At 57.2% G+C, this 11,724-nt stretch overlaps 1 protein-coding gene across 1 annotated transcript in view; it reads right to left on the reverse strand.

Moving 5' to 3' along the window:
- The window catches only part of BTBD2 (BTB domain containing 2), a 30,473-nt gene extending 19,207 nt beyond the window's left edge, over nucleotides 1-11,266 (reverse strand). Inside the window, exon 1 of the mRNA XM_054465442.2 lies at nucleotides 10,839-11,266. Within this exon, the coding sequence (XP_054321417.2) occupies nucleotides 10,839-11,251 (413 nt within the window). The 5' untranslated portion in view covers nucleotides 11,252-11,266. The remainder of the gene's footprint in view (nucleotides 1-10,838) is intronic.
- Nucleotides 11,267-11,724: the final 458 nt, after the last annotated feature.

Genomic DNA, 11,724 nt, shown 5'->3' on the forward strand with positions numbered 1-11,724 from the left:
CTTTGGGAGGCCGAGGCAGGAGGATCACTTGAGCCCAGGAGTTTGAGACCAGCCTCGGTGACATAGAAAGACCCCATCTCTACAAAAAAAATTTTATTTTATTTTTTGAGATGGGGTCTTGCTCTGTCGCCCAGGCTGGAGTGCAGTGGTGCCATCTGGGTTCACTGCAACCCCTGTCTCCCAAGTTCAAGCGATTCTCCTGCCTCAGCCTCCTGAGTAGCTGGGACTGCAGGCGCCCACCACCACGCCCGGCTAATTTTTTTGTATTTTTAATAGAGATGGGGTTTCACCGTGTTAGCCAGGATGGTCTCAATCTCCTGACCTCGTGATCCGCCTGTCTTGGCCTCCCAAAGTGCTGGGATTACAGGCGTGAGCCACTGCACCCAGCCAGGAATTCTTTTGACTGCCAAATTCCATGGAATCTGTGAACCGCGGTTTGTTTCTACACTCACTGGCTGGTCTGCGGGTTTTCCGGTTTTGAGCTACTGTGAATCATGCTGCTCTGAGCATTCATGCATGAGACTGTGTGAGGCCATTGATTCTCCTCCTCTTAGATAAATGCCTCGGAGTGGAATGACCCTGATGTTTAACATCTTCTTCTTTGAGACAGGGTCTCACTCTGTCACCCAGGCTGGGGTGCAGTGCTATGATCACAGCTCACTGCAGCCTTGACTTCCTGGGCTCAGGTGATCCTCCCAACTCAGCCTCCTGAGTACCTGGGACTAGGGCATGCACCACCATGCCTGGCTCATTTTTAAAATTATTTTTTAGCCAGGCGCAGTGGTTCATGCCTGTAATCCCAGCACTTTGGGAGGCCGAGGCGGGCGGATCACCTGAGGTCAGGAGTTCGAGACCAGCCTGACCAATAGGATGAAACCCCGTCTCTACTAAAAATACAAAACTTAGGTGTGGTGGCCGGAGCCTGTAATCCCAGCTACTCAGGAGGCTGAGACAGGAGAATTGCTTGAACCCGGCAGGCAGAGGTTGCAGTGAGCCAAGATCGCACCACTGCACTCCAGCCTGGGAACAAGAGCAAAACTCCGTCTCAAAAACAAAAACAAAAACAAAAAATTATTTTTTAGCTGGAAGCAGTGGCTCACACCTGTAATCCCAGTGCTTTGGGAGGCCAAGTTGGGAAGATCACCTGAACCCACAAGTTCAAGACCAGCCTGAGCAACACAGCAAGACCCCATCTCTACTAAACAGAAAAAAATTAGCCGAGCATGGTGGTGCATGTCTATAGTCCCAGCTACTTGGGAGGCTAAGGTGGGAGGACTGTTTGAGCCCAGAAGCTGGAGGCTGCAGTGAGCTATGATTGAGCCACTGAACTCCAGTGTGGGTGACAGAGTGATACCCTGTCTCTGAAAAAAAAATTTTTTTTAATGTTTAAAAAGTCTCAGAGTCCAAGGGGTCAATACTAGCCACACATGGCTAATTAAATCTAAATCCAAATTCAGCTGATTGAACATTCAACTCCTCGGTCACACTGGCCACATCTGTAGTCAGTACTGGCCACATGAGTGCCTAGTATTGGACAGCACAGCTCCAAACCATCTGGGTTACTACAGGATACTCCACTGCAGAGCACAAGACCACAGAACCCACAGAAAAACTGTTAAACCTAATAAGGCTTCAGGAAGCAATAGTTCAAACCAGATAAAAGTAAACATGCCAGCTACTCGGGAGGCTGAGGCAGGAGAATGGCGTGAACCCAGGAGGCAGAGCTTGCAGTGAGCCGAGATCGCGCCACTGCACTCCAGCCTGGGCGACAGAGCAAGACTGTGTCTCAAAAAAAAAAAAAAAAAATCACCCAACTTTATGTCCTTAGAAAGACCAAAATCCTCGATAAATTCCTTTATCACTTGACGAACTGATTCTCAAGATCATCAGGCATCATTAGGCCAGGGCTGGCAAACTATGGGCCTTAGAGTGAATCTGGCCCACCACTTGTTTTTGTAAATAAAGTTTTTTTTTTTCTGAGATGGAGTTTCACTCTTGTTGACCAGGCTGGCCTGCACTGGCACTATCTCAGCTCACTGCAACCTCCTCCTCCTCCCAGATTCAAGCGATTCTCCTGCCTCAGCCTCCCGAGTAGCTGGGATTACAGGTGCGCACCACCACGCCCAGCTAATTTTTTTATTTTTTATTTTTCTGAGACAAGAGTCTCGCTCTGTCGCCCAGGCTGGAGTGCAGTGGCGCCATCTCAGCTCGCTGCAACCTCTGCTGCCCAGGTCCAAGCAATTCTCCTGCCTCAGCCTCCCGAGTAGCTGGGATTACAGGCACCCGCCACCACACCCAGATGATTGTATTTTTAGTAGAGACGGGGTTTCACCATCTTGGCCAGGCTGGTCTCGAACTCCTGACCTCATGATCCACCTGCCTCGGCCTCCCAAAGTGCTGGGATTACAGGTGTGAGCCACTGCACTCGGCCAATTTTTGTATTTTTAGTAGAGACGGAGTATCACCATGTTGGCCAGGCTGGTCTTGAACTCCTGACCTGAGGTGATACTCCTGCCTCGGCCTCCCAAAGTGCCAGGATTACAGGTGTAAACCACCGCACCCGGCCAATAAAGTTTTATTAGAACACAGCTATTCTTGCTCAGTTATATGTTGTTGATTTACGGCTTTTTGTGCTGCTATGGCAGAATTAAATAGTTGCAACTGAGACAGTATGGCCTGCCAAAAATATTTACTATCTGACCCTTCACATGAATTTGCTGGCACCTGTGTCTTTTATCTGTTTTGGTTTTGTTTTACACAGGCAAGATCTCACTATGTTGCCCACACTGGTACCAAACTCTTCACTTCAAAAGATCTTCCCACCTTAGGCCAGGGGCGGTGGCTCACGCTTGTAATCCCAGTACTTTGGGAGGCTGAGGATCGCCTGAGGTCAGGAGTTCGAGACCAGCCCGGCCAACGCGGCGAAACCCTGTCTCTAAAAATACAAAAATTAGCCGGGTGTGGTGGTGCACGCCTGTAACCCCAGCTACTCGGGAGGCTGAGGCAGGAGAACTGCTGGAACCTGGGAAGCAGAGCTTTGCAGTGAGCCAAGATCGTGCCACTGCACTTCAGCCTGGGCAACAGAGTGAGACTCTGTCTCAAAAAATAATAATAATAAAATAAAACACAGAATATAAGTTCCATAAGGAAGGAGATGTTTTTCTGTCATATTCACCTCCTGTAGCCAGGATTGTATTTCAGTGAGTATCTGTAGGGTGGACAGATGGGTGGATGTGGGTGACTGATTACAGAAGAGTAAATGTGTCAGACCAGCTGAGAAAGTCTTTTTTTTTGAGACAGAATTTTACTCTTTTTGCCCAGGCTGGAGTGCAGCAGCGCGATCTCAGCTCACTGCAACCTCCACCTCCCAGGTTCAAGCGATTCTCCTGCCTCAGCCTCCCGAGTAGCTGGGATTACAGGCACCTGCCACCACACCTGGCTAATTTTGTATTTTTAGTAGAGACAAGGTTTCACTGTGTTGGCCAGGCTGCTCTCAAACTCCAGACCTCAGGTGATCCGCCTGCCTCCGCCTCCCAAAGTGCTGGGATTACAGGGGTGAGCCACTGCGCCCAGTCTTTTTTGTTTTCTTTTTTTTTAGGCGGAGTCTTGCTGTGTTGCCCAAGCTGGAGCGCAGTGGTGCGATCTCAGCTCACCACAACCTCTGCCACCCAGGTTTAAGCGATTCTCCTGCCTCAGCCTCTTAAGTAGCAGGCACACGCCACCATGCCTGGGTAATTTTTGTATTTTTAATACAGACGGAGTTTCACTATGTTGGCCAAGCTGATCTCGAACTCCTGACCAGGTGATCTGCCTGCCTCGGCCTCCCAAAGTGCTGGGATTACAGGCGTGAGCCACTGTGCCCGGCTCTTTTTTTTTTTTTTTTTTTTTTTAAGAGACAGAGTCTTACTCTATCACCCAGACTGGAGTGCAGTGGTAGGATCACAGCTTACTGCAGCAGCAACCTCTCAGGCTCAGGTGATCCTCCTACCTGAGCCTCCTGAGTAGCAGGGACCAAAGGCGCACACCACCATGTCCAAGTAATGAGGTTTCGCTATATTGGCCAGGCTGGTCTCGAACTCCTGAGATCAAGCGATCCTCCCACCTCAGCCTCCCAAAGTGCTGGGATTACAGATGTGAGCCACTGCACTCAGCCTGAAAAGTCTTCACAAAGAGTAAAGTTGGGAAGAATTTGGTGAGCAGTCCTCAAAACATACCATAAAATAGCAATAATCAAACAATGTGTTATGGGAACAAGGACTCACAAAGCAGTCAATGAAATAGGAGACCCCAGAACATACTGTTTTTTTGCTTTTTTTTCCAAGACAGAGTCTCACTTTGTCGCCCAGGCCGAAGTGCAGTGGCACAATCTTGGCTCACTGCAACCTCCGCCTCCCAGGTTCAAATGACTATCCTGCCTCAGCCTCCCCAGTAGCTGGGATTACAGGCGCGTGCCACCATGCCTGGCTAATTTTTGTGGTGTTTTTTTTCTTCTTTTTTGAGGCGGAGTCTCAGTCTGTCACCCAGGTTGGAGTGGGGTGGCGCGATCTCGGCTCACTGCAACCTCCGCCTCCCAGGTTCGAGCAATTCTCCTGCCTCAGCCTCCCGAGTAGCTAGGATTACAGGTGCCCACCGCCACACCAGGCTAATTTTTTGTTTTAGTAGAGACGGGGTTCCACCATGTTGGCCAGGCTGGTCTCAAATTCCTGACCTCGTGATCCGCCTGACTGGGCCTCCCAAAGTGCTGGGATTACAGGCGTGAGCCACTGCGCCCAGACAGATTGTTCTACTTCTAGACCTCGCTACATTGCTGACAGTTCCATGATAGAGTGAATAAAGATACTTTAGGCTGGGCACGGTGGCTCACACCTGTAATCCCAGCACTTTGGGAGGCCGACGTGGGTGGATCACCCGAGCTCAGGAGTTCACCACCACCCTGGGCAACATGACGGAAATACTGTCTCTACTAAAAATACAAAAATTAGCCGGGCATGGTGGCGTGCACCTGTAATTCCAGCTACTCAGAAGGCTGAGACAGGAGAATCACTTGAGCCAGGGAGCCGAAGGCTGCAGCGTGTGGAGATCACACCACTGTACTACTCCAGCCTGGGCAACAGAGCAAGATTCTGTCTCAAAAAAAAATTAAAATAAAATAAAATGGGGAGGCCAGGTGCAGTGGCTCAGCTTGCACTCCCAGCACTTTGGGAGGCCGGGGTGGGTGGATCACTTAAGGTCAGGAGTTCAAGACCAGCCTGGCCAACATGGCAAAACACCATCTCTTAAAAATACAAAAATTAGCTGGGTGTGGTGGCAGGCACCTGTAGTCCCAGCTACTCGGGAGGCTGAGGCACCAGAATCACTTGAATCCAGGAGGCATAGGTGGCAGTGAACCGACATCTCGCCACTGCACTCAAGCCTGAGCAACAGGGCGAGAGTCAATCTCAAAAAAAAAAAAAAAAAAAAAAAAGGCCCCACACGGTGGTTCACACCTGTAATCCCAGCACTTTGGGAGATTGAGGCGGGCAGATCACCAGGTCAGGAGATCGAGACCATCCTGGCTAACACGGTGAAACCTCGTTTCCACTAAAAATAGAAAAAATTAGCTGGGCATGGTGGCAGGCGCCTGTAGTCCCAGCTACTCGGGAGGCTGAGGCAGGAGAATGACATGAACCCAGGAGGTAGAGCTTGCAGTGAGCCAAGATCACACCACTGCACTCCAGCCTGGGCGACACAGCGAGACTCCATCTCAAAAAAAAAAAAAAAAAAAGATATTTTAGATACTAACTTCATGGGACAGGCTGATGCGTACATCTACAAAAGTGCATCCCTGGAGATCTTCAGTCCTCCCTTCAAGCCCCATGAAAGAATTAGATGTTTAATTCCCACAGATCATTCAATGCACAATCACTGCGTGTCTACTGTGTGCCAGGCTCCAGCGCACTGAGATGGACGGGTGCTCATCCAGGACCGGGGAACAGCCCAGAGGCCACGTGCAACCCCTAGCCTCCTCCCCAGCACAAACGCCGACCCCTGCGCTACGGTCCAGACACTGGGGCCACCGCCAAGGCCTGCTCCCAGCCTCCTCTCTGCCATGTCTCTGCTCACCCTGCACCCCAGCCAGGGACCACGCCCAAGCCCAAGCCACCTGCTTTCCTCACAGCTGGCAAGGCCGGGCCTCTCTCTGCTCATCGGTAAACTCCAGACTTTATCCCAGCACCCCCAGTTCGTCCTATCATCCCCCCACCCTTTTTTTTTTTTTTTTTTGAGACAGAGTCTCGCCCTGTTACCCAGGCTGGAGTGCAGTGGCGCGATCTTGGCTCACTGCAATTTCTGCCTTCTGGATTCAAGCGATTCTCCTGCCTCAGCCTCTGAGTAGCTGGGATTACAGGTGCGTGCCACCGCGCCCAGCTTATTTGTGTATTTTTAGTAGAGACGGGGTTTTGCCATGATGGCCAGGCTGGTCTCGAACCCCTGACCTCAGATGTCCGCCCGCCTCGGCCTCCCGAAGTGCTGGGATGACAGGCATGAGCCACTGCACCCAGCCTCAGCTGCTGTTTTTTATCTGCTGTGTGGCCTGCGGCTGTCAGCAACGCATCGGGTCCGTTTGTTCCCACAGCCCCAGGACAGACATGTCTGAGTGACCATTTCAATCATGGAAACTGAGGCACAGGGCACTTGGGACGCACTGCTCTGTGGACCTCTCAGCCCCAGGTGCCGCCAATGCATCCAAGCCAGTACTTGTCCCTCCTGAGCCTGTCCTGGCTTGTGATGCTCCAGCCAGAAGTCTGGGGACCCCCGCCCCAGCCTCCCACACGCTCACCTGCCAAGCTGCCTCCTCTCCTGGCCACAGGAACTCGCTTCCTCCAAAGAGGACCTGCATCCTCTACCCCTCATTTCTGCCGTCCCCACCGAGCCCCCTGCTGTCTCCTGCCTGGAGTCTGCAGCTGCTACTCCCCAGCCTCACTCCTGGGCCCATCCACGGCACGTTCCACCCTCAATGCGGATCTGGTCATGCTGGGCCTCACTCCTCCTGCTCCGGCCTTGCCATGGCTCCCACCTGTCCAGCCCCTCTGGGCTCTGGGCCTTCCATCCCTGAGCCTGGGGCACTGCATTCTCCATCAACATCACTTACTCAGGGGGTCGTTCTGGACCAGGTCAGTGCCCCCTGTCCATTTTCAGCCCTCCTGAAATGCCAAGGAAATACAGATGACCTTTGAACGAGGCAGGTTTGAACTGCACGGGCCCACTCATATGTGAATGTTTTCAATAAAGGTTGCCCCGAGGGTGCTGGCCTCTCCTGCCTCCCCTTCCACCCCTGCCACTCCCGAGACAGACCCACCCTCCTGCTCCTGCTCCTCTTCCTCAGCCCTCAATATGAACACAAGGACAGAGGCCTTCATGACGGTCACTTCCACTGTGTGAACAGCAAACAGGATTTCTCCTTTTTTTTTCCTTTTTTTTTTTTGAGACAGAGTACTGCTCTGTCGCCCAGGCTAGAGCGCGGTGGCGCAATCTTGGCTCACTGCAACCTCCGCCTCCCGGGTTCAAGCAATTCTCCTGCCTCAGCCTTCCGAGTAGCTGGGATTACAGTTGCCCACCACCACACCCGGCTAATTTTTTGTATTTTTAGTAGAGACGGGGTTTCACCATGTTGGCCAGGATGGTCTCGAACTCCTGACCTCATGATTTGCCCACCTCGGCCTCCCAAAGTGCTGGGATTACAGGCGTGAGCCACCGCGCCCGGCCTGTCCTTTATTTTTTTGAGATGGAGTGTCACTGTGTCGCCTGGGCTGGAGTGCAGTGGTGCAATCTCGGTTCCCTGCCACCTCCACCTCCTGGGTTCAGGAGATTCTCCTGCCTCAGCCTCCTGAGTAGCTGGGATTACAGGTGTGTGCCACCACACCCGGCTAATTTTTGTATTTTTGTAGAGACAGGGTTTCACCGTGTTGACCAGGCTGGTCCGATCTCCTGACCTCGTGATCTGCCTGCCTCGGCCTCCCAAAGTGCTGGGATTCCAGGCGTGAGCCCCCGCACCCGGCCCCTTAGACTTCTCTGAATATATTTTCTGGTCTCCAGCCTCCATTACTGTGAGAACAGGAAGCGGGTGTGCATGGACCAAGTGTCCTCACGAGGCCTCCGGTCAGCGAGAAGCCATTCCTAGTTAAGTTCGTGGGAGTCAAAAGTTGTACTCGGATTTGAGCTGAGTGGGGGTCCACGCCCCTAACCCCGCATGTGGAGGGTCCGCTGTCCCAGGCCCACCCACCTTACCTCGCTGCCATCTCCCGCTGGGCCTCACTGCCCTCTCCTGAGCCCCCCGGGGGCAGACCCCTCGCCTACTTCTCTCCAAGGGGTCCTTGTCCTGCCTCCATCCTCCCCACTTTGCAACCGAGCCAGCGGTCCCTCAAGTGCAATCGCATACATGTCCCAAGGTCAGCCAGTGCCCAGGGGGCCCCACCTGCCCCCTCAAACAGAAAGCCTGGGATTCTCCAACTGCACCTGCTGCTGGGTGAGTTTCAGCTGCATCCAACCTACCCCTCCCCAAAGAGCAGGAAGACCACCCAGGTGGAGGGAGCAAACCCACCACCCCTCACTCCAAGCTAGGAGAGGCCCAGCAGCTAAGGACGACGGAGACAGGGACGGCGACAGGGATGGCAGGAGCCGCAGGAGGCCCCAGAACCCTCCAGGGGCAGGAACCTCTCTGCTTAGTACCGCCCAGGGCAGGACCCCACCAGAGGAGACCCAGCTGCCCATGAACACCCAGGAAGAAGCCAGAACAGGTTAACAAAAGCACCTGAAGGTCAGAAGGGAGGGCAGGACCCTCCCCCTCCAGGCTCCGCAGCAAGAAAACCCAGCCCCTGCCCCCCGACCAATGAGGGGCAGGGTAAGAGGGACCCGGGAGTGGAGGGAGCCTGGGGCCTGGGGCCAGTACCTGGCACACTGGCAAAGACAGAGACTGGGCCAAACCCGCTTCTTTCCCAGAAAGGAGGCCTGGGGGCTGGGGAGGGAGGGACCCCAGAGCTGGGGGTCTCTGGGTTGGAAGGGCTCGGAGATGGGAGTCTGGGCGGGGGTCTAGGGTGGTGGCCTGGTGGCAGGGGGTCATAGGATGGGGTGCAGGGGGTAGCAGGGCCCAGGGAAGGCAGCCTCCTGCAGAGTCCAGGGTCGGGAGCCTGGCAGTGGCGGAGCTGGAGGCGGGTGGTCACTGAAGTGGCAGGTGGCAGGGCTCAGGGGGCTCTGGCTGAGGTGGGGGTCCGGGGCTGGAGGGGCTGTGGATGGCAGTCTATGATCTGGACTGCGGGGCGGGCAGGGGGTGTCCCTGGAGGGGAGCGGCATGGTTTGAAGATCTCTGATCCAGATCATGTGCTGAGCCTGGGGGTCTCCGGTGGGGGTCAGTGGGTCTGGAGGCAGCGGGGAGGACGCAGAGAGCAAGGCCTAGGAGTCTTGGGGCACAGGGGTGCGGGTGGGAGTGGCAGGTCCCTGGATGGTGGGGGAAGAGGGAGGGGTCTTGTGGGTCATGGGTGGGGGTGGAGGAAACAGCAGGACCCCTGGAGGGAGGGGTCCTGGAGTTCAGGAGTCATAGGTTGGGGGTTACGGACTGAGGTGGTGAGGACTGGGGATGGCGGGGGTCTCACCATCCTGGGATGCAGGGGTGACACACTTGAGTGTAGCGGGGTCCCAGAGGGCCCCGGGAGTAGAGAGTGGAAGGGCAGTGGGCAGGGGTGAAGGACCTGGGGAAGGAAGGGTCCTGGAGAGTCCCCGGGAACGGGGATGGAGGGGTCACCGGTAGGGGTCCCAGGGGGAGAGGGATGGCAGGGAAGGATGCAGGGCCTGGGGATGGAGGGGTCCTGAGGGTCCCCGGGTGCAGGGACGGACGAGTGTGGCATGTGGGGTCAGGGGTCCTAGAGACAGTGGGTTGGGGTCATGGGAATGGAGGAGCAGATGGGGGTACACGTCCCAGGGTTGGAGGGTTACAGGAGTCCTAGGGGTGGTGAGTGGGGGTGCAGGGCCAGGGCATGGAGGGGACCCAGGGATGCAGGCCAGGTGGGGTCCAGGGATGGAGGGGCCTGGGGTGCAGGCAGGGGTTCCGGCCGGAGGTGGAGGGGCCCAGGGATCTGGGGGCAGAGATGTCTGGGGACCTGGGGTGCAGGGAGGGGTGAGGTCCAGGGGTGGAGGATCCTGGGGATGGAAGAATGGAGGGTCCTAGGGTGCAAGTGGGGGGTGGAGGGCCCTGAGGATGAAATATCTGGGGTCCTGGGGTGCAGGCTGGGTGGGGTTCGAGGATGGAGGGGCCCAGGGGCTCCAAGTGCAGGCCGAGTTGGAGGGTCCCAGGAACGGAGGGTACCGGAGTGCAGGCTGGGTGGGTCCAGGGACGGAGGAGAGCAGGGGTCCCAGGGGTACAGGGCCTGGGGTCCCGGAGAACGGGCTGGGGGCGCAAGCCAGGGGTGGAGGATCCAGGGGGTCCGGGGGATGGAGGGGTGCGGAGGCCCAGAGTGTAGGCCTGGTGGGGTCTGGGAACAGAGAGGTGCAGGGGCAGGGACAGAGGGGTGCAGAGCCCAGGGAACTGGGTGGAGTCTGGGGATGGAGGCCCCGGGGTGCAGGCCGGGTCGGGTTCAGGACCGGAGGGGTGCAGGGCCTCAGGTGCAGGCCCCGGGGTGCAGGCCGAGTTGGGTTAGGAGCCTGAGGATGCAGAGGTGCAGGGGTCCCGGGGACAGAGGGGTGCAGGAGTCCTGGGGCCGGAGGGGTGCGGGGGTCTCGGAGACAGAGGGGTGCGGGGCCTCAGGTGCAGGGCCCGGGCAGCAGGCTGGGTGGGTCGGGGCCAGGGCTGGCGGGGTCGGGGCGCCCACCTGTGCGCGGGGATGCGCTGCGAGCTGAGCCCCTTGCCCACCAGGAAGTGCACGTCGCACAGCACCTCGTTGTTGAAGAGGAAGGCGAAGCGCTCCTGCACGGTGGGCTTGCTGGCCTGCCAGTTGTACGCGGCCTCGCGCTGCAGCGCCGCCGCCCCCGGGCCCGCCGCCTCCTCCGCCCGCTCCGCGCCCGCGGCCTGCGCGTCTGTCCCGGGGCCCGGCGGGGCGGGCGGCGGCGGCCCGGCGGTGGCGGCGGCGGCGGCGGCGGCGGCGGCGGCGGCGGCAGCGGCCGCGTTGCCGGGGGCCGGGGTGGCGGCGGCGTTGGCGCTGGGCCCGGGACTGCCCCCGGCGCCCGGGCCGACCCCGACCCCCGGCGGGCACGACGCGCGCCCGCCGCTCCCACCCGCCGCCATTTTGTCGCTGCGGCGCGGGCGGGGGATGGGAGGAGGGAAGGAGGGAGGGGAGGAGGGAGGGAGGGAGGGGAGGGGAAAAGAGGAGGGAGGGGAGGGGAAAAGAGGAGGGAGGGGAGGAGGGAGGGGAGAAGGGAGGGGAGAAGGGAGGGGAAAGGAGGGGGAAGGTAGGAGGGGAGGAGAGGGAGAGGAAAGGAGGGGAGGAGGGAGGGGAGAAGGGAGGGGCGGGGAAGCTGGAAGGAGGGAGGGGAGGAGAGGGAGGGGAAAGGAGGGGGAAGGTGGGAGGGGAGGAGGGAGGTTAATGGGGGAGGCTGTTGCAGGGGAGGGGAGGGAGGGGACTGGGAGGAAAGGGAAGAGTAGGAGGGGCCTGTAGAGGGGAGGGGCTGGCGGAAGACCTTGCTCCACTCCCCTTAAGCATCCTGACCTGAAGCCCAGACTCCAGACCGAGGTCCAGAATTTGGGGTCCAGGCACCAGG

Source organism: Pongo pygmaeus, chromosome 20 (genome assembly GCF_028885625.2).
Source record: "Pongo pygmaeus isolate AG05252 chromosome 20, NHGRI_mPonPyg2-v2.0_pri, whole genome shotgun sequence".
In the NCBI taxonomy this organism is placed as follows: domain Eukaryota; kingdom Metazoa; phylum Chordata; class Mammalia; order Primates; family Hominidae; genus Pongo; species Pongo pygmaeus.